The sequence below is a fragment of the Leucopleurus acutus genome, assembly GCF_964270905.1.
Source record: "Leucopleurus acutus genome assembly, chromosome: 19".
In the NCBI taxonomy this organism is placed as follows: domain Eukaryota; kingdom Metazoa; phylum Chordata; class Mammalia; order Artiodactyla; family Delphinidae; genus Leucopleurus; species Leucopleurus acutus.
The window spans coordinates 27,301,292-27,320,618 of record NC_139161.1 but is presented as its reverse complement, the minus strand read 5'-3'; the positions used below and the strand labels follow the sequence as shown (position 1 = coordinate 27,320,618).

General features: G+C 44.6%; 1 protein-coding gene across 1 annotated transcript; it reads right to left on the bottom strand.

Moving 5' to 3' along the window:
* Positions 1-10,165: 10,165 nt before the first annotated feature.
* CHCT1 (CHD1 helical C-terminal domain containing 1) lies at positions 10,166-19,126 on the bottom strand (the record flags this gene model as incomplete). The annotated part of the gene is made up of 6 exons (XM_082861593.1): positions 10,166-10,329; positions 13,579-13,774; positions 16,865-16,964; positions 17,399-17,574; positions 17,841-17,942; positions 19,076-19,126. The coding sequence occupies 6 exons, from the start codon at positions 19,124-19,126 to the stop codon at positions 10,166-10,168; spliced, it is 789 nt and encodes a 262-aa protein (XP_082717719.1).
* Positions 19,127-19,327: the final 201 nt, after the last annotated feature.

Below are 19,327 nucleotides of genomic sequence, written 5' to 3'. Positions count from 1 at the left end.
GGCCTATTTGGTGCCTCTATAGTTAAGAATCAGGGTTTTTCCCCCCTATTTTCAGGGGTTCATGACTTGGCTGTTAGAGATGTTGCTCCTGGCTAATGCTGGGAGTGGTCTGTGGGTGAGTGGATGTGTGCTGAATTTTGGTTTTCTTTTAACAGGCATGTTGGGGTGGGAGGGGGAAAAAATCTAAACTGTCCACCACATTGACTACAGAAAAAGTAATTGGAGATTCCAGATAAATTTGATTTTAAACACTTTTTTGGACTTCCTAAATACAACCTTGTTTAAAACTGTCATTTGCCGTCTTGTTAGTTATGAGCCGGTGTTTTTAAGTCCCCAAGTGGGCATTGACTAGGGGAGGTACCTAAAGAGATGAAGCAAGCCCAGACCCTAAGATTATAGCTATGTGATTTTGAAACCTGGGTTTAATCCTCAAATTGAATTATTTTTAATTTTGAAAAGAGTACATTGGCACACCTGCACCTCCCCCTTCCAGTTTATTACAATCTAATGCCAAGAGGCACCTCTTTATTAATTACCAAATAGTCTGTGTGACCAAGGACTAACATTTTTAAGTTACTCAGCTCTATCCTCATGGGCCTATATATTTAATACCTCCAAAGATACTTTAAGGATAGGCTTTGTACACTTTTGTTGGTTATTTAGAGTCCTGTGGTATGTTTGTGGTATAGGAATGTCATGGTAAATTGTTTTTCAATAAATATTTTGAAACTTATGTTTTCATATGAAGTTTTTTTTTTAATCTATATTTTTGGTTTTGTGCACATATAGCATTTCCTAGGATAAAATCAAGCAAATGACTTAAGGCCTCATCTTCTCTAATTCAGTCTGAACTCAGCTTAGCTCACTCAGTGATAAAGCAACATGATATTTAGAAGCCTAGGATCACAGGGTGATAATATTAAACGGCTGCCAGTTTTTCTTAAAAAAAAAAAGTCATTATTGGTAGTTCCCCCTTATTGCCACTGCTTTAATGTAGTTTTCTGTAAATCCATATACTTTGACTTAATGCGGACACTCTAGGTTGAGAAGAGAGATTGCCAGTTTCTGTTAGTGATATAACTTAATGTGCTATTATTTCTGGTTTTAATGAAGAATAATACCCTAATAATTTTTTAAGTGTGGGATTTATCCTTTCAGTAGGGATGTTTAGGATAAGTTAGGGAGGTAAATATCATCATGATTTTTGGGGTTAGACAAAATCTCAAAGCAAAGAATAAAATTACCTCACAATAGCCAGTTGCTTGAACAAACTTTTTATATATGGTGGGGTTGTGTGTCAGAAATCCTAGACCAACTTAAAAGATTTTTCTGGAAGTTCAGCAAAGTAATATTAAATAAGGGGCCTTTGGTCTCATCCTTTCCTGGCTTTCATTTTTTCTCTCTTACCCAGTCTTTTTGCTGAAGTTTGGTGCTACTCAAGTTGGGTGCATCAGGGAGCCCTGTAACATTCGTGAGCCACAAAGGTGGTCGGTCACTCCTACGTTCAGTTTAGGAGAGCCAGTTGGGTTTTTTAGACCATAATTTTTATGGGTCCCCAAAGCTGACTTTGCCTGAAGCATTAAGACCCTTATTATCATCAAATTTTGCCTCTGTTCAGCAAAAAATGAACTCATTATTGCTTTGGGGTAATCCCCACACAGGTGTGCTTTCACTTGTGAAAATGAAAGATTTGACAAAGACCTTTGTTCTTAGCCTGTTAGAGAAGGGTTCATAATATTGTGAAAACCAGGTCCAGCGGCTGCAATCATAAATAATGAGAGTGCCATCTGGCTGCGCCTTATAGTGCAGACAGAATGCTGAACAGTAAACACATGCCTAGAACATGATTGAAGCTTTTGGCCATACTTTACAGATTGAAAGAATGGTTTGCTGAGTAGCAGGTAGAGGCTTTCACCGCTATCCAAAAGTAGAGCGTTCCCATGAAACCTCTTTAAGCCAAAACAGGTGAACAGCAGAGAGGCAGTTACCTTAGGACATGTCTTGCTAATGGATGCACAAAATAAATTGAGATAATGCACAGAAACTCGCACAGTTGTGGCTTGAAGCTGAGATACTGAGCGTAGTTCTAGGGGAGGAGCTCGGCAGTGCCACTCTCGCTCAGGGTGCCACTGCCTCTATAACAGCTGTCTGCAAAACAAGCGCTGCATGCTAATTTTGCTTTTCACCTTTTTTCGTAAGAGTGAAGATCCTTTTGGATTTTTTTCAGTTAGCAAAAACAGGTGCTAATGTAGGTCTTTCATAAAAGCAGAGTAGCATAAAGTGAACTTTCAGAAAGCAGAGGATACCTGTGTTAACTGCTACTCAGTTTTGTTGGTTTTTTTCCCCTGAATTTGTAGCCTTGCTGCTTCCAAACTGTTCTTTTTCTGGATGGCAAAGTTACTACTGGAAAAATACTTATTTATAAGTAAAAACGTTTTTAAGAGTTTTATTTTTGCTTTAAGAATTAACATGTATATTTCACCTCTTGGCTTTGGAGGACCTCAGTTCTTGCTAGAAAATTCCTTTTTTTATCTGACATTTGAATTAATCTCCAGCTTGAACACTAGTAGTTGTATTGTCCACAGATCTCAGGAATGTTTTAGGCAGAAAACTGGTTTTACCCTGTTGGTGATCTGAAGGAGTGTGCTTTGGCATTTTTTAAAATAATGCTATTCTTTAATTACAGTCCTAGGCATCTATAGCATGAGTGGCCTTAGTGAGTTCTTTGAAGTGCACATTTTTTTTTCAAAAGTAAAATTTAAGATTAAAAATATATGCTATATATAGGTATCTAGAAAACTTGGTTTGTGGTGCACAAGTGTTGGATCACTAAATAACTTTGCAGGTACCATTTGTGTAACATTACTCATTTCTGTAGATTTCTTTTATGGGAAGATATGTTGCCATGGTAACTAAAACTTTTCAATTTAGTTCCACTTTTATGATGTGAATGAATGCTATGTTTTATTAAATATTACCAGGTCAGTACTATTTTTATACTTTACTAAGCAACAGGGGATTTTAGTTTAATAGACTCAAAAATCTCTTAATGAAACAAAAGCAAATCACTGTCAATTCTTTACATGAAAATCCCCACTAATAGTGCCACAGTAATTTCTATAGAAATACCTAAGGTCATTGATAGATTTTTTAAAGGCAGTTAATTCTTCATTGTGTCAGAATGACCTTTCATGTCATCCTTATCACAAACTTGTAGTGCCCACCATTATTTGTAACCATTAAACCATACTAAGTATGTTTGTAATCAGCATTGTGATATATTCTGTACTTGTATTGCTAAAAATGAATTATTGACTTAATAAATATAGTGTTCCTGCATTCATAGTGTATCTGTTTCCAATTTAGTTGTGCTCACTTTTGGTTGGGACTTGGGATTGTTGAAACATCACAGACTTTTTATTAGAGAACAGTGTGAGAGAAACTGTTGGAACTAGAACAACAGTGTTCTTGCTCTACAAAAGTGAGCTGTGTGGCAGAGAAGACACATGGTAACAGCCTCTGGAGATGGTGCTCGTGAAAGTACTTTGGAAACGATAAGCACTGCATTAATGCAGGGGACTTTCTGATCTTTACAGAATTAATCACACCACTCTTTTCCCTAGTCTTCTAACTCTAAAAGGCTGAGAATGGGTGATGAGACCTGGTGACAATGGAGAAAACCCTGGGTGTGGGTTAGGGTTCAAGCCCTGCCTCTCAACAGTAGGAATTTGAGATATGTCATTATAAGCCTCTTTGTGTTTTATTTCCTCCTATGAATGGCGGGGTCACATTAGGTCTTTTTAAAAATCCACCATGAAACAGCATGTATCTAAAGCACTCAGGAAATGAAACGAGATTTTAAAAGATTACAAAGAAAATTGATCAACATTTAGACAAAATCCCACCTGCACTTGGAATAGCCAGCACTGACTTCGTCACCTGCCACCTTTGGTGATAATGAACTTTTTTTTTTTGTCTGCGCTGTGCGGCTTGCAGGATCTTAGTTCCCCGACCAGGGATTGAACCCAGCCCTCCACAGTGAAAGCATGGAGTCCTAACCGCTGGACCACCAGGGAGTTCCCTGGTGATACTGAATTTAAATTTTTTTCCTTTTACATCTCCATGACTTTGAACATGCTATTTCCTCTGTTGTATGGAATGCCATTTCTTGCATAAAATCTCCTTCATCGAGCTGAAAGGACAAGGGAAGCTTTCCCTTAAAGCTTGAGTTGCCACTTCTTGGTACTTATGCAGCATTTTATTTAAAGCTTTGTTAAAGCCATTGTCATGATCATATGTACACCCACGTTCATAGCAGCATTATTCGCAATAGCCAAAAGGTGGAAGTAACCCAAATGTCCATCAATGGATGAACGCATAAAAAATGGATAAAAATGTGGTACATACATACAATGGAATATTCTTCAGCCTTAAACAGGAAGGAAATTCTGATGCATGCTACAACATGGATGAACTTTGAGGGCATTATGCTAACTGATATAAGCCAGTCACAAAAGGGAGAGGAGAGCGAGTAAATACTGGATGGTTCCACTTACATGAGCTATCTAGAGGAGTCAGAAAGTAGAAAAGTGGTTGTCAAGGCTGGAGGGGAGGAAAATGGGGAGAGGCTGCTTAGTAGTAGAGTTTCAGTTTTGCAAGATGAGAGTTCTGGAGATCAGTTGCACAACAATGAATATAATTAACAGTGCTGTGCACTTAAAAATAGTTAAGGTGGTTAAGTTTTATGAGTTCCCACAATTTTAAAAAATTTCTGGACAACTGCATAAAATAGTTAAGCCGGACAGGATATATAAAGTTTGAAAAGAATGTGATCACTTCCAGACAGTACCTTATTTTTTTTTAAAGGAGGGTTTTTTAAATATATAAATTTATTTATTTATTTATGGCTGCATTGGGTCTTCGTTGCGGTGCGCGGGCTTCTCATTGCGGTGGCTTCTCTTGTTGCAGAGCACGAGCTCTAGGCACACGGGCTTCAGTAGCTGTGGCTCGCGGGCTCTAGAGTGCAGGCTCAGTAGTTGTGGCACACGGGCTTAGTTGCTCCGCGTCATGTGGGATCTTCCTGGACCAGGGCTCCAACTCGTGTCCCCTGCATTGGCAGGCAGATTCTTAACCACTGCACCACAGGGAAGTCCTGGATTATTTTAAATCAAATCCAAGAATCACTGTTTTGTCTAGAAATATTTTACTGTTTATCTTTAAAATATAAAGACTTTAAAAATATGTAGGGCTTCCCTGGTGACGCAGTGGTTGAGAGTCTGCCTGCCGATGCAGGGGACACGGGTTCGTGCCCCGGTCCGAGAAGATCCCACATGCCACGGAGCGGCTGGGCCTGTGAGCCATGGCCGCTGAGCCTGCGTGTCCGGAGCCTGTGCTCCACAACGGGAGAGGCCACAGCAGTGAGAGGCCCGCGTACCGCAAAAAAAAAAAAATATATATATATATATATATATATATATATATATGTATATATATATATATAACTCCAGGGACTTCCCTGATGGTCCAGTGGTTAAGACTCCATGCTTCCACTGTAGCGGGCAGGGGTTCAAACTCTGGTCGGGGAGCTAAGATCCCTCATGCCATGCAGCATGGCCAAAAAAAATTAAAAACCTTATATATATATCTCCAAAATACTGTTACCACACTTAAGAAATATTAACTTATCCTTTTATATCATCAAATTTGTCAGCCCGTGTTCAATTTCCCTGAATGTTTCAGAAACTTTTTTGTAGAACTGGTTTGTTCCAATCAGGGTGCAAACATGGTCCTCTTACGTCCTTTGGTCATAGTTCTTCAATCTCTTTTAAGTTTTAGATTTTCTTTTCCTCTTTTTTCCCCCCTTTGAAGTTTATATATTAAAGTAACTGGTTTGTTTGTTCTGTGAATTTTCACATCTTCAAGAGTTTGCTGATTCTGTCCCCATGGTATCATTTAATGTGCTCCTCAGTCCCTTGTATTTCCTATGAGCTGGTAATAGAGCTAGAAATCTAATCAGATTCAGTTTCAAATTTTTTGCAAACATACTGCTTAGCTGGAGGCCCATAATGTCTGGTTACAGTATTTTGCTTTATGATGTCAAGATTAATGTGTGAATTCAGATGTTGTCTTCTGTTTAACTTGACTATTAAGTTTTTAATATCAATAATTATTTTTCATTTTAAAATTTTCATTTGGTTCTTTTTAGAATCTGTATACTCTTTTCCTATCATATCCTGTTTTGTTATTGTATATCTTTTTCTCCTTTTTCATTAAAACCCAACTCTACATGAACAGACAGATCAATAGACCAGAACAGAAAGTTCAGAAATAGACCCAAATAAGTCAGGAACTTAGTATATAAGGATGACATTTCAAAACAATGTAGAAAAGGTGGATTTTTCCCTTATATGTTATATCCTATAAATAAATTCCCGCATGCGCAAGGATAACCATTTAGCCACCTGAAAATATATATATATTGGAATCCTATTACACAACTTAAATCAAAATAAATTTCAGATAGACCAAAGATTTAAATGTAAAAACTGAAATCCTAGTGCTAGAAGAAGGAAAGATAGAATTTTAAATATTCTCTGAGTGAGGAAGACCTTTCAAAGTCATAAAGAAGCCTTAAAAGAAAAGACTGATCATTTAACTATATAAAAATAGGAAATGTCTGCCTGCACAAAGGAAAAAAATTGTAAAGTCAAAACCCAGGAGTACTGGATGTGGAGTCAGGAGACCTGGAAAGTCCATCTCTCAATTCAGCTGTGGTAGCCGCTAAGCCCCTCCTTTCTTCTCTGTAATGGGGCAGAATCTCCCTCACAAGTTTGACATGAAGGTCCGAGGAGAATGGATGCAAAGCACTTTGCCGTCTCTCCGGAGTCATAGCATTTGCCGCAGTGTTATTACGAAAAGACGGCCAGGGGACTCTGGTAGCCTGGGGTGGGCGTGGGTCAGGTAGCAGTTAATCATTACATCTGTGGTCAGGAGACTCTTCTGTTTGAGACTTTAGGGAAAGTATCCATTATTCACTAGGAGAGGAGCCATCAGTGAGGCATGTTCCTCAGGGTGAGCCTATCCACAGGCAGCGTAGGTCAAGGTGTGGTTTGGGGTTTCCACCAAGGCTCCCCACCCCCAAATAACCTCCCCCACCCACTATTTCTGGTGTCCCCAAGTCCACCTTAGGGATATTGTTACTAAGAAAATACAGCCGATCCTAGGAGAAGTCATACATTGGGTCTTGTGTGTTACTGACATTTTGTGGGAAATGAGCATGTTGGCTGAGAGCAGGTGGAACGTGTGTCCTTGGTGTGTGGTATGTGTACTGGCCTGGGGTCATCAGGTCTGAATTCTCGTCCCCCTTCTGGCATTGACTTCCTTCTCAACCTTGGAGAAGTAACCTTTCCTCTTGGGCCTCTTTTATCCCCTCTGAACCAGGTGGTGTTTGGGTGAAAGGTCTATTTTGGTTCATTTATTCATTAAATCATTCATTCATCAAATGTGTGTTAAGTGCCTGCTACATGCTGGGTACTATTGTAATTGCTTGGGAAGAACATTCCAGACAGAGGAAACAGCCAGTGAAAAAGCCCTCAGGCCGGAGTATGCTTGACAGGTATGAGAAAAGCAAGGATGAGGGCAGAGAGGCAACAGAATGGACAGGGATAGATCATCGAGGGCCTTGCAGGCCCTCGCAAAGACTGGCTTTTAACATGCATGAGGGAAAAAGCTTTTGGAAGGTTTTGCTTGTTTGTTTGTTTTAATACATTATTTTCAGAGAAGTTTTAGGTTCACAGAAAAATTGAGCAGGAGGTACACAGATTTCCTGTATACTGCCATCCCCACACGTGCACAGCCTTTCCCATTACCCACATCCCCCATCAGGGGGTAGATTGATTACAACTGATGAACCTGCATGGCTACAACATAATCACCCAGCGTCCATAATTTACATTAGGGTTCACTCTTGGTGCTGCCCATTCTATGAGTCTGGACAAATGTATAATGACATGTATCCACGATTCTAGAATCATATAGGGTATTTTCACTGCCCTAAAAGGCCTCTGTGCTGTTGGAGGGTTTTGAGCAGAGCAATGTCATGTGATCTACCTTTTTAGAATTCTGAGATCCTACTGAATTTGAGGAAGGAGTTAAGGAGCCTCCAAAACGAAGCCTCACCTGTTGCCCATTTTGCTTTCAGGCCTCCTGATTGTCCTCAAGGCTGGTAGGAAGCTCCCCCATTTCCTCCTGGTCTCCATCTCTTTCCACGGGAAGAAGAAGGCTGTAGAGTTCCATATTTCCTCTAGGTGGCGGTGCTGCCTCGCACACAGGGTTCACCTTCTTCTGTCCCGTTCCCCAGACAGCCAGCCCTTTCCCTGGGACTTGTCAGTGAAATCTCTCAGAGTGGAGAAAATTGGAGAGCCCCCAGTCGTCAGGGTTACCCTCCAGCCTGCTTGCCCTTCTCTCACAAATCCTTCCTGCTCTTTTTTTTAAACTTAATTCTTATTTTATGTTGGAGTATAGTTGATTTACAATGTTGTGTTTGTTTCAGGTGTACAGCAAAGTGATTCAATTATACATATGCATATACCCATTCTTTTTCAGATTCTTCTCCCATATAAAATCCTCCCTGCTTTGTCAGGACTGTCAGGAACACCCAGTAAGGCTGATCCCAGGCCTTAGCCTCTCATTTTGCTTCTGGGAGGCAATGGGTACCAGGAACAAAGAAGCAGCTGGGGCTGCCACCTCCTTCCCTATTTATGCTTCCCTGTACTTGGTCTTCAAGTCTAGACTGATATTCATTTTAACATTTTAAATCTTTGATGATATTCACTCCTGAGTACAAATTGAGAGAGGAAAGGAAAAAGGGTCACACACATTTGTTCTGGTCCCATCCGCTGCAGCCCATACTGGGCACTGTATGTTGCTGCCGGTAGCAGAGTCCTGATTCTTCTGTGTTCTTGGAATACAATTGGACGGGCTTCTCCTCCTGGAATTGACCTCCATCCACATGGCCTTTCTAGCTAGAAACAATGTACCACCTTCACTTCCTCCCCTTCCCTTCCTTTCTCATCTCCCACTTCTGTCACCAAAAACTGTCAACTTTACCTTAGTCTCACAAATTCACTCCTCCCCCATTCATGCACAGCTTCATTGCATTTGTATATACCCTAAGGGTAACAAATACTAAAGGCTAAAAGGATCAAAAGGTGATAGAAAGGAAGTGAAGAAGGCCAGTGTGTAAGGCAACCGGGAGGGTGGGGACTGTGGTGAACTGGAAAGAGTATCAGTGAAACCTGAGCCCCATGTGTGTCTCAGCCCCAGCCAGGTGTGGTCATTTGAGAAGACAGGTCCAAGTGTGGCCGGTTTTTTAAACTGCTGTTGTTTATAATGTGAAATGTACCAAGTTAATATTGGCAACTGACATTCTTTATAAAAATGTTTTAAACAAGTAGACCACCACAAGGGGCAAACAAAACACATCAGTGGTCTGAATTCAGCACATGGGCTGCCAATTTTGGACCACAGGTTTGAACCAACATCCTAGCTAAGAATTTTTTTTTTAATTTTTAAAAATTGAAATACAGTTGATTTACAATATCGTGTTAGTTTCAGGTGTACAGCACAGTGGTTCAGTTATACATATGTATGCTATTCTTCAGATTCTCTTCCCTTATAGCTTATTACATAATATTGAGTATAGTTCCTAGCTAAGACTATTAATAGGGTTACTTCTTTGGTCTCCTGCCTCTACTCTCTCTCACTTCCGTGCACTTTGCCTGATAACCGAGTCACACCAGCTCATTCCTGGCATCTCCCTTCTCACTGTCCCCCCGCTAACTTTCCCACGAGATCAAGGGCAGACGATTTAGGCAGGCGCCAGTTATCACTCTCTGACTTACCCCAGGCCCGTTCCACTCCCACCTGTGCTCTTCCCTGGCAAACACATCAGTGCCTGTGTTACCTCCCCTGAGGTCTTCCCCAGGCACCTGTGTCACCCCGTTGTAATGTCTATTTACATGTATCTCCACCCAGACTGATGGTCCTTGACACAGTGACCACCTTAGCCGAGTCAAACTGTATTAAGGATGTTTATTTCCTTGCCCCATTTATACATAATTAAGATCTGAGCATCCTTTTGACAGAGACAATTTCTTCTTTCCCCTCATTGGTCCCCCATGCCCTCAGGTACAAGTGCTCCGGGATCCAGGGCGAGCCGGCCCTCTGCCCCAGCTGGGTATTCTTGTGGGCAGGTCTCTGGAGTTTCTGGGGCTTCCTTAATCCTCTTTCTCTTGAGTTTTGGTTGTTGAGGAAGTTTCCTTAAAGAACCTGAAAAAGGGAAAGTCAGAGACGGTGCTGATGACATCACAAATAGTTAGAGAATCTCAGTCTGTAACATGTGGGGGGCATGGTAAGGACTCAAAGGAAGAACAACAAAATCTTATCTTGCTTCCAACCTATGTCCCTTACTCTTTTCTCACAGAAACCCTGTGGGGTAGGGAGATGGTATCCCTCCAATTTACAGTTGGGGGATCTCACACAGGCACAGAGTAAGGAAACGGGCTGCTGTTCAAAGCCTAAACCAAGCTAGGGGTACAGTCGGGACTAGACCTCTGGCTTCCGACTCTGATTCCTCCCCACTCCTCTCTCTAGTTTCACAGCCCAATTCCCAGTACTTTGTTGCTGGGTTGTTTGCAAACACCGTTGCCATCTTTTTCCTTAAGAACTGACTCATGAACGTGGTGCCCAAGAAACACCATGCAGGTCACTTTTAACTGCACGATAGACTTGGTGATTCACTCAGTCATGGTGGCTCTACCAGGTAATATGTGTTATCTCATGTAACACAATGTGAAAAACACAGCCTCATCTGTAACATATCCCAGCCAAAAACGTGTTTAATATGAATTCATCGAGACTCATGACCTACAATCCTGCTCCTGGATAGAAGAACAAGCTTCAAAGATTACCAAAAGGAAGTAATAAGAAAAAAGCAGAAATTGGAACATTCTGCAAAATAGCCTGATCTCTTCGACAGGCCAGGGTGTAAAAAAGGGGACTCGGTTAGGTTAAAAGAGGCTTAAGAGACATAACCAGGTGAAACACAGGGTTTGGGAAACCAGTGCAAAAGATGTCTTTGCTGGGAAAATTTGAAAGTGGAGTATTTAATTCAACAATTAGATGAAATGAAGATGTTAACATGGAAGGTTTCTATAACTGAAAAAAGCAAGTTCAAATCAAAATCCTATATACGGCATGGTCTCATTTTTGTTTAATACAGGTATTTATATACATAAAAAACATCTGGAAAGTGCTAACTGGATGACAATGTTTATATTTTCTTATTTTTTGCTGATCTGAATTATCTAATTTTCTAGGATATGCTTATGCTTGTAATAAAATGTTATTTTAAGAATTACAATTTCAAGCCCAATTTCTTATCCCACCATCCAAGCCTTTTTCCTGTTACACGCCAGCCTGCACCTCTGCAGTGTGCTCGGCCATTCACCCCTGAGCCCAGCCTGTCTACTCACTGCCCCCTCACCTCCACGCACACGTCCCTCCCACCTCTTTCCCCTTCCCCCTCCCTCTCCTTATTCCTTTCTTTAAATCCTGTCCCAAACCTACCTCCTCCAGACCTACCCTTTACCCTGTATTCTGAGATTGTGCATTTGTAGGAGGGGGATAATAATGCCCATCTCATCAGGATGCTGCAGGGTTTGGGTGAAATTAAGAGATACAAAGCTCTTGGTACAGGGAGACGCTGGCCCAAAAGCCTGCACCTCACTCTCCTCATCTGATTCATGGACAGCTTGGCCTAGATCATTTTTTAAAATCAAGTAATTAATTTTATTTATTTGGTTGTATCAGGTCTTAGTTGTGGCAGGCAGGCTTCTTAGTTGCGGCTCTCTGGCTCCTTAGTTGTGGCACGTGAACTCTTAGTTGTGGCATGCATGTGGGATCTAGTTCCCTGACCAGAGATCGAACCTGGGCCCCCTGCATTGGGAGCACGGAGTCTTAACCACTGCACCACGAGGGAAGTCCCTGACCTACATCATATTAATGATGGACTGGCCTTCATTCCACTGTATGTTTCACTTCCTCAATTTAAACAATAGGCACTGGGACCACGGGCCCCTGCAGAGCCCAGGCAGAGTTCTGGATCTCAGTAGCTGCCTGACCTGGGCCCTCTGTACCTGACCCATCCTCATTCCTGCCCTCCCACTTGGTCCAAGTGACTGGTGGACTGTGACTGGTGAAGATGCCCTGAGGGCTGCCCCAGCCAGCCTGGCCTTCAGAGGAACACCTGGGTCCAGTTTAGGACCATGCTCTGCGGTCCTAGGCTACCATTTGCCTTCATCTTCTCCCCCAGGAGCTAAGCAAAAAGCCAGTTCCAGAAGGGTGAGAGGTAGGTGGCCCAACACCTCTCTGCACCTCAGTGCACAGGAGGGGCCTTCATAGGTTCCAACCTTGGCTGGGGTCCCTCTCACTGAAGAGTCTCTGCCCCCTAATCCCACACCCTCTGTCCAGAGAGCCAGGCCACGCAGTCACTGCAGAGGCCAAGGCTGCCGGGAAGTCGGTTCCCAGGCCAGCTGGCTGGACGGCCTCCTCCCTGGTGGAATGAACCCCTCCTCTGCCCATACCCTGCCCAAAGCTGAGGGGACATTCTGCTGCTGCTTGGACACTTCCCGGGAGTCCCTGCTCTTAGCCTCTAGAAACATCTCTGCTCTGCTTCTGGTTGTACGGGAAAGTGCTTTGTTTACATGTTAACTGAAAAAGGCATGTTTCCTGAGGCCTCCGGGTTGGGGGGTTGGGATGAAACAGAACAGTGAAGGGAACACACCTAAATGTTAATAGTCATACCTGTGGGTGATGGGTAATTTTCCTCTCTTCTATTTTATACTATCTGTACATTTCAAACTTTCTATAATGAGCATACCTGCGGGGAAAGGGGGAAAAAGAGAAAAGAAAGAGTGGAGAGGGGGAAGGAAAATGGACAGAAAGAGAAATGCAGGGATGGGGCTTCCCTGGTGGCGCAGTGGTTAAGAATCCGCCTGCCAGTGCAGGAGACACAGGTTCGAGCCCTGGTCCAGGAAGATCCCACATGCCACGGAGCAGCTAAGCCCGTGTGCCACAACTACTGAGCCTGCACCCTAAAGCCCATGAGCCACAACTACTGAGCCCACGTGCCACAACTACTGAAGCCCACGCGCACCTAGAGCCCATGCTCCACAGCAAGAGAAGCCATCGCAATGAGAAGTCCGCGTGCGGCAACGAAGACCCAACACAGCCAACAATAAATAAATAAATTTATTAAAAAAAAGAAAACAGAAATGCAGGGATGGGGACTCCCCTGGTAGTCTAGTGGTTAAGACTCCGTGCTGTGAATGCAGGGGGTGCGGTTCGACCCCTGCTCTGGGAAATAGATCCCACATGCCACGTGGTGCGGCCAATAAATAAATAAATAAATAAATGAATAAGTAAAAGAAATGAAGGGATGAAGAGAAGATGGGGAGGAGGGATGAAGACTATGTCAGGTGTTCCACGGGACACACAGGCCCCTCCTTCAGGCATTACCTCTCCTGCTGTGGCCCTCAGCTCTCAGTTCCCCGAGCAGGGAGACCTGGCAGCCCGGGGCATGCATCTTGGACAGCCTCTCCTTCATGGCACTGAGGTGACTGTGCAGCCCCCAGGCAGTGCAGAGCTTGGGCAGACTGTCCTCCTTGTTGGCAGGCAAGGAGCTCTCCGGGATGTCCAAAGGGTAGAAGGCTACCTGCAAGGGGGCCACAGTGTTGAGCAGAAGAGAGGGGCCCATGTGCCAGAGCCCCAGCCCTGCCCTTGTTAGGCAACAGCTTCGGCCCGACTGCACCTCACACCTGCGCAGCCAGAAGGATGGAGGGCCACAGATGGGGACCATGGGGACATTGAGACCAGGCTGCCAACTGTCCCTTCTTGGGTGTCTCTTTCCGTTGGGATATGTCCTTCATCTCTTTTTTGAGTATAGTGTCTTATGTGTTTGTAATGAAACAGTGGTACTTATTTTAAAGTCCTTTGCAAAATTAAAATTGAGAGCCTGAAAACATCTTTTGAAATTTTCCTGCTGCTGAAATCCAAGAATCACCAAAATGGCAGCTCCTTATATTCAGAAGGGGAATCACTAAATCCACTCATTCATGTTCAGAGGTAGAAATAAATACCCAGAGAAAGAGAGGATTTGGTTAAGGCTGCACAGCTAGAGCAGTGGGTGGGGTGAGGTCAGGGCGGGGCTTTCCTTTGAACTAGATTAGGTTAGAATCCAGTTCTTCCCTTCCACTTGCTATGTGGCTTGGGTCACGTTACTTTACCTCACCACCTTCATTTACACACTGTGGACAATACTTCTAATTACCACTTGGGGTTACTTTTTTTTTTTTTTTGCGGTACGCGGGCCTCTCACTGTTGTGGCCTCTCCCGCTGCAGAGCAACAGGCTCCGGACGCGCAGGCCCAGTGGCCACGGCTCACAGGCGCAGCCGCCCCGCGGCATGTGGGATCCTCCCCGACCGGGGCACGAACCCGCGTCCCCTGCATCGGCAGGCGGACTCCCAACCATTGCGCCACCAGGGAAGCCCTACTGTTACTTTTGAAGATGACATGAGGGAACATAATGTGCCTGGTACATAAAAACTGTTATCTGTGATTATTCTTTTGGATCAGTGGTTCTCAAAGTGTGCTCTATGAAATACTCTAACCTCACAGACCCCCTGAAAAGTGGGGTCCACTCAAAGTGCAAGAGAGAAACCAATGGAATCTAATGTAACCTAGTGTGAAAAGTTCATTGATACAAATCTGAAAAGGCTACCTACTGTATGATGCCAACTACATGGATATTCCAGAAAAGGAAAAACTATGGAGACAATAAAAAGATGAGTGATTGCCAGGCGTCTGGGGGAAGGAGGGAGGAATGAATAGGTGGAGCACAGGGGATTTTTAGGGCAATGAAACTATTCTGTTTGCTACTGTAATGGTGGATACATGTTATTGTACATTTGTCAAAACCTACAGAATGTGCAAAACAAAGAGTGCACCCTAATGTAAACTATGGACATTATTTTTTTAGTTAATAGTGTATCAGTATTGGCTCATCAAAGATACAAATGTACCCCTCTAATGCAAGGTGCTAATAATAAGGAAGACAGAAAAGGGTGGGATATGGGAACTCTGTATTGGGTTGGCCAAAATGTTGGTTCGGGTTTTTCTGAAACATTATATGGAAAAAACCGAACTAACTTTTTGGCTAACCCTATACCTTATACTCAATTTTTCTGTAAACCTAAAACTGGTTTAAAAAAAAATGTCTGGGACTTCCCTGGTGGTACAGTGGTTAAGAATCCGCCTACCAATGCAGGGGACACAGGTTCGAGCCCTGGTCCGGGAAGATCCCACATGCCGCGGAGCAACTAAGCCTGTGCACCACAACTATTGAGCACACGTGCCACAAGTACTGAAGCCCGTGCGCCTAGAGCCTGAGCTCTGAAACAAGAGAAGCCACTGCAATGAGAAGCCCTCGCACCACCACAAAGAGCAGCCCCCGCTCACAGCAACTGGAGAAAGCCCAAGCACGGCAGTGAACACCCAACAATGACGACCCGACGCAGCCAAAAATAAAAAATAATTAATTAAAAAAAATTTTTTTAATTCTATTTTAAAACATTCATCAATATGGTTTCAGATTCCACACTGCATTAAGTAACTGCCACTTTCTGAGTTTTGGTGTGGTAGCAAAGAAAACTATCCACGATTATCGGAAAACACTAATAAAAGGCTCCTCTCTTTTAACTATATATCTGTATGAGGCTGGGTTTTCTTCATGCACTTTAACCAAATCACTATATCATAAAAGATTGAGCAGAAGCAGATATGAGAATCCAACTGTCTTCTATTAAGCCAGACACTAAAGAGATTGGCAAAAACGTCAAACAATGCCACTCTTCTCTTTAAATCTTTTTGTTTTGGAAAATATAGTTAACGCTCATAAAAATTATGTTAATATATAATGGACTCCTTGTTTTTATTTTTAAGTGAATCAGTAAATACATATTTTGAATTATTTCTTTAGCTTTAATTTCTAGTAGGGCAAATAAATATCAATAGATGTAACCTACAGGAATACAGGTTTTGGGGGGTTCCCAATGATTTTTAAGAGGGTAGAAGTGACCCAAGACCAAAATGTTTGAGAAGCACTGTTTTTGGACAAAGCCTGCCCAGGATCTTTTTTTTTTTTTTTTTTTTAATTTTTTGGCCATGCCTCATGGCACGTGAGATCTTAGTTCCCCGACCAAGGATCGAACCACACCCCCTGCATTGGAAGCTCGGAGTCTTAACAACTGGACCACCAGGGAAGTCCCTGCCCAGGAATTTGTCCTCTGTCCTCTGTCCTCTGCAACAATCTCCAGTCTCCCCCAAGCTGGCTGTGCCTTTCTGCCTGGCCCCAATCATCCCTGCCCATGGCTCTCCAAGGACTGTGAACAGTCCTTGCCCCTGTTCACATCAGGGTGTGGGTGTGGAGGATGAATAAATATCTAGAACTTGAAGCTGAGTCTCTGCCCTCTTCAGCCCCACTCTGTGCCCACCGCAGGGGCAGTGGCGTCTTCCTCAGGCAGTGAGTGTGGAAGGGACTGAGGGGTGCTGGCTATATCAGAGGGCCCTTCAGGGAATTCCCTGGTGGTCCCGTGGTTAGGATTCCCGGCTTTCACTGCAGGGGGCGCCGGTTTGATCCCTGGTTGGGGAATTACGATCCCAAATGCCGCCCTTCACTTGCAGGCCTCCCCTCACAATTTAAGAACACACCAACCAGCCCTCAGCTGGACCCTGGAGGAACCTCACCGGGAACTTGGCCGTCTGGCTGTTCTTGGTATACTTGTAGAGCCTGTAAAGCTGCTTCGCCTCCAGTTCTGAGAAGAGGGAGACAAATCTCCAGAGCTTCCTGCAGGGGAGAAGTCCAAGCCCAAGGCTGAGGGGGGCGGAGCACAGCCCCTCTCCCTCCAGCGTTTGTCCTGTGGCCAGAACCACCCAGGGGGAAATGCTGCCTCCTTAGTGTTTGGTTGGGGACGTGGAGTAATGGGGATTTGCCAGACCTTGGCTACCCTGTATCGGTGAGGAGCCCCCCACACCACACAGCAGTTATTCGATCAGAGGCCATTCCCTCCGGGGTCAGGAGAGTCCTCTGTCCACTCAGTGCTGCCCAGAGTCGCAAGCGGACCCTGTTCTCCCCATCCCCCTTCACCATGCTCACTCCAGGATCCTGACTCTTTCACACTAAGATAAAGAACTAGGAGATTTTCACTAAGGTGTGACCTTGATTCTAGAGGGGTCGGCCCAGGAGTGAGTGTAGTGGTAAGGGTAGGGAGGCTGCCCTACTTCCTCCAGTGCTTGATTTCCCAGGCTCGGCAGTAGTGCTGCAGAAAGGTGTTGATGTGGTCCCCTAGGACCACCAGGCTCTGCTTCAAGTACTTTAGCTTCTTCTCCTGGGGAAGGTCCCTCGGCGGGTGCAACTTCCGCAGGAACTTCTTCAGCGGCCTTAGACATTCTTTACACTTAGGAGGCAACAGGTGAAGTGAGGGGCCACAGGAAAAACAAGAGGCAGCTGGGCAGCCCCACAGAGCCAGCAGGTTGGCCCAGCTGCAACCCTTATGGCCCAGGAAGTGTTGAGGAGGCTCCCGTCAACCTCTTACCCCACTTCCTTCCCAAGAGTGTGTCAAGCGGGGCTGTGAACTATGAGTCTGAGGCCTGCCAACTTCTGACCCAGGTCTCCTGACATGTGGGGAATGGGGACAGGGTCCTGGGCTGGCCCCTTACTCACAATTTTGAAGGTATCCTTGTCCAGGCCCTTGGCCTGGCACACAAGTGAGTCTCTGGCAGGGATGGTGCCGGAGCTCCCCTCTAAGCAGGGTCCATCCGTCCCCTGGGAGGAGGCAGGGGCAGGAGTCAGCTGGGGGGCTTGGGCTACTGCTCCTGAGGGGCAGTGCTGGGCAACCACTGGTCCAGATGCCAGCCAAAGCCCTTCTCCGTTTTCCCAGTGACCTCGTCCTTGAGCCAGCACTCAGGTGAGTAAGCCCCAGGCAAAGAAAACCATCTCTGAGAATTCCTGCTTAGAAAAGCTAGAACGCCCAACCCATTTCTTTTATAATAACTGTAGCACAGTATACTAGCTAACTTTGCAAAGCACTTGATAAACATTAACTCATTTTATTCTCCCACAGATTCTGTGAGGCTAGAAATCATTATTCCTGGTTACAGATGAGAACACTAACGGCACCAAGAAGTTTAAGTAACTCCTTGGGGGGAATGATTAGGGATTCATTTACTCATTCATTCAGCACTTATTGAGTGCCTAAAAATCCCAGGCCCATGGGCTAATGGGCACTCAGAAAGCGTATGACAGTGATGGTGATGATGAGAAGGAACTTTCTGACAGCAAGCTGGGGCAAAAAAAGCTGAAAATTAATAACGAAGAAGTGACTGTGGAATAATACTTGAAGTCATAGCACAGGATTAGACTGACACGAGATTCACACCTGACCTTTCAAAAGCCTCTCAGAAAAGTGAGCATTAATTCCTGCCTGTGTTCAGGGCGCACAAGGAAGAACCAGGCCCAGACCACTCTGAAGGGATAGACCAGGGAAAGGGAGGGAGAAAGATGGAGAGGGAACGGGACACAGCCTCCTCCAGACCCGAGAGAGAGGGGACTCTGGCTGATCAATTCCATAAACACACCACACAAATCAGACAGACCTCACAGACCATGACGCATGTGCACACACACATACACACACACACCCGAGCCTGTGTGTCTTCATAAACAACAGTCATCTTGCCGAGAACCTTCCCATCATCTTGCCAGATATATATGTCCTTGATAAACATCTGTCTGAATGAATTAACCTTCTCTTGTTCTTTCAGTCTCTTGCCAACTCGTGTACCTCGCCCTTTTTCTTTCTTCTCTCCTTCCTTGAGTTTCGTACTCTCTGCCTTCCCAAACCAGCCCCTCCAGGGCCCTCCTTTCCTCACTCCCTCACATCCCCAACCCCACTGCACCTTCTCTAGTGGCTGGTCCCCTTCACCCCCCTGTCCATCTAAGGCTTCCATCTCAACAGGTGTGCCGATGGGCTCCAGAGGTAGCACTCCTCAGCCCCCTCAGGCTTCTGACCTACTGCTTCCGGGACCTGAGTGTCTCAGGGAGTGGGCAGGTTGACACTCAGAACTCGGAGCAAAACCATGGCAACTGCCAACACAGAGTGCCGTGCCCCTCCCCCTCCCCGACCCTCCCCCACCCCTTCCCCGGGTGAC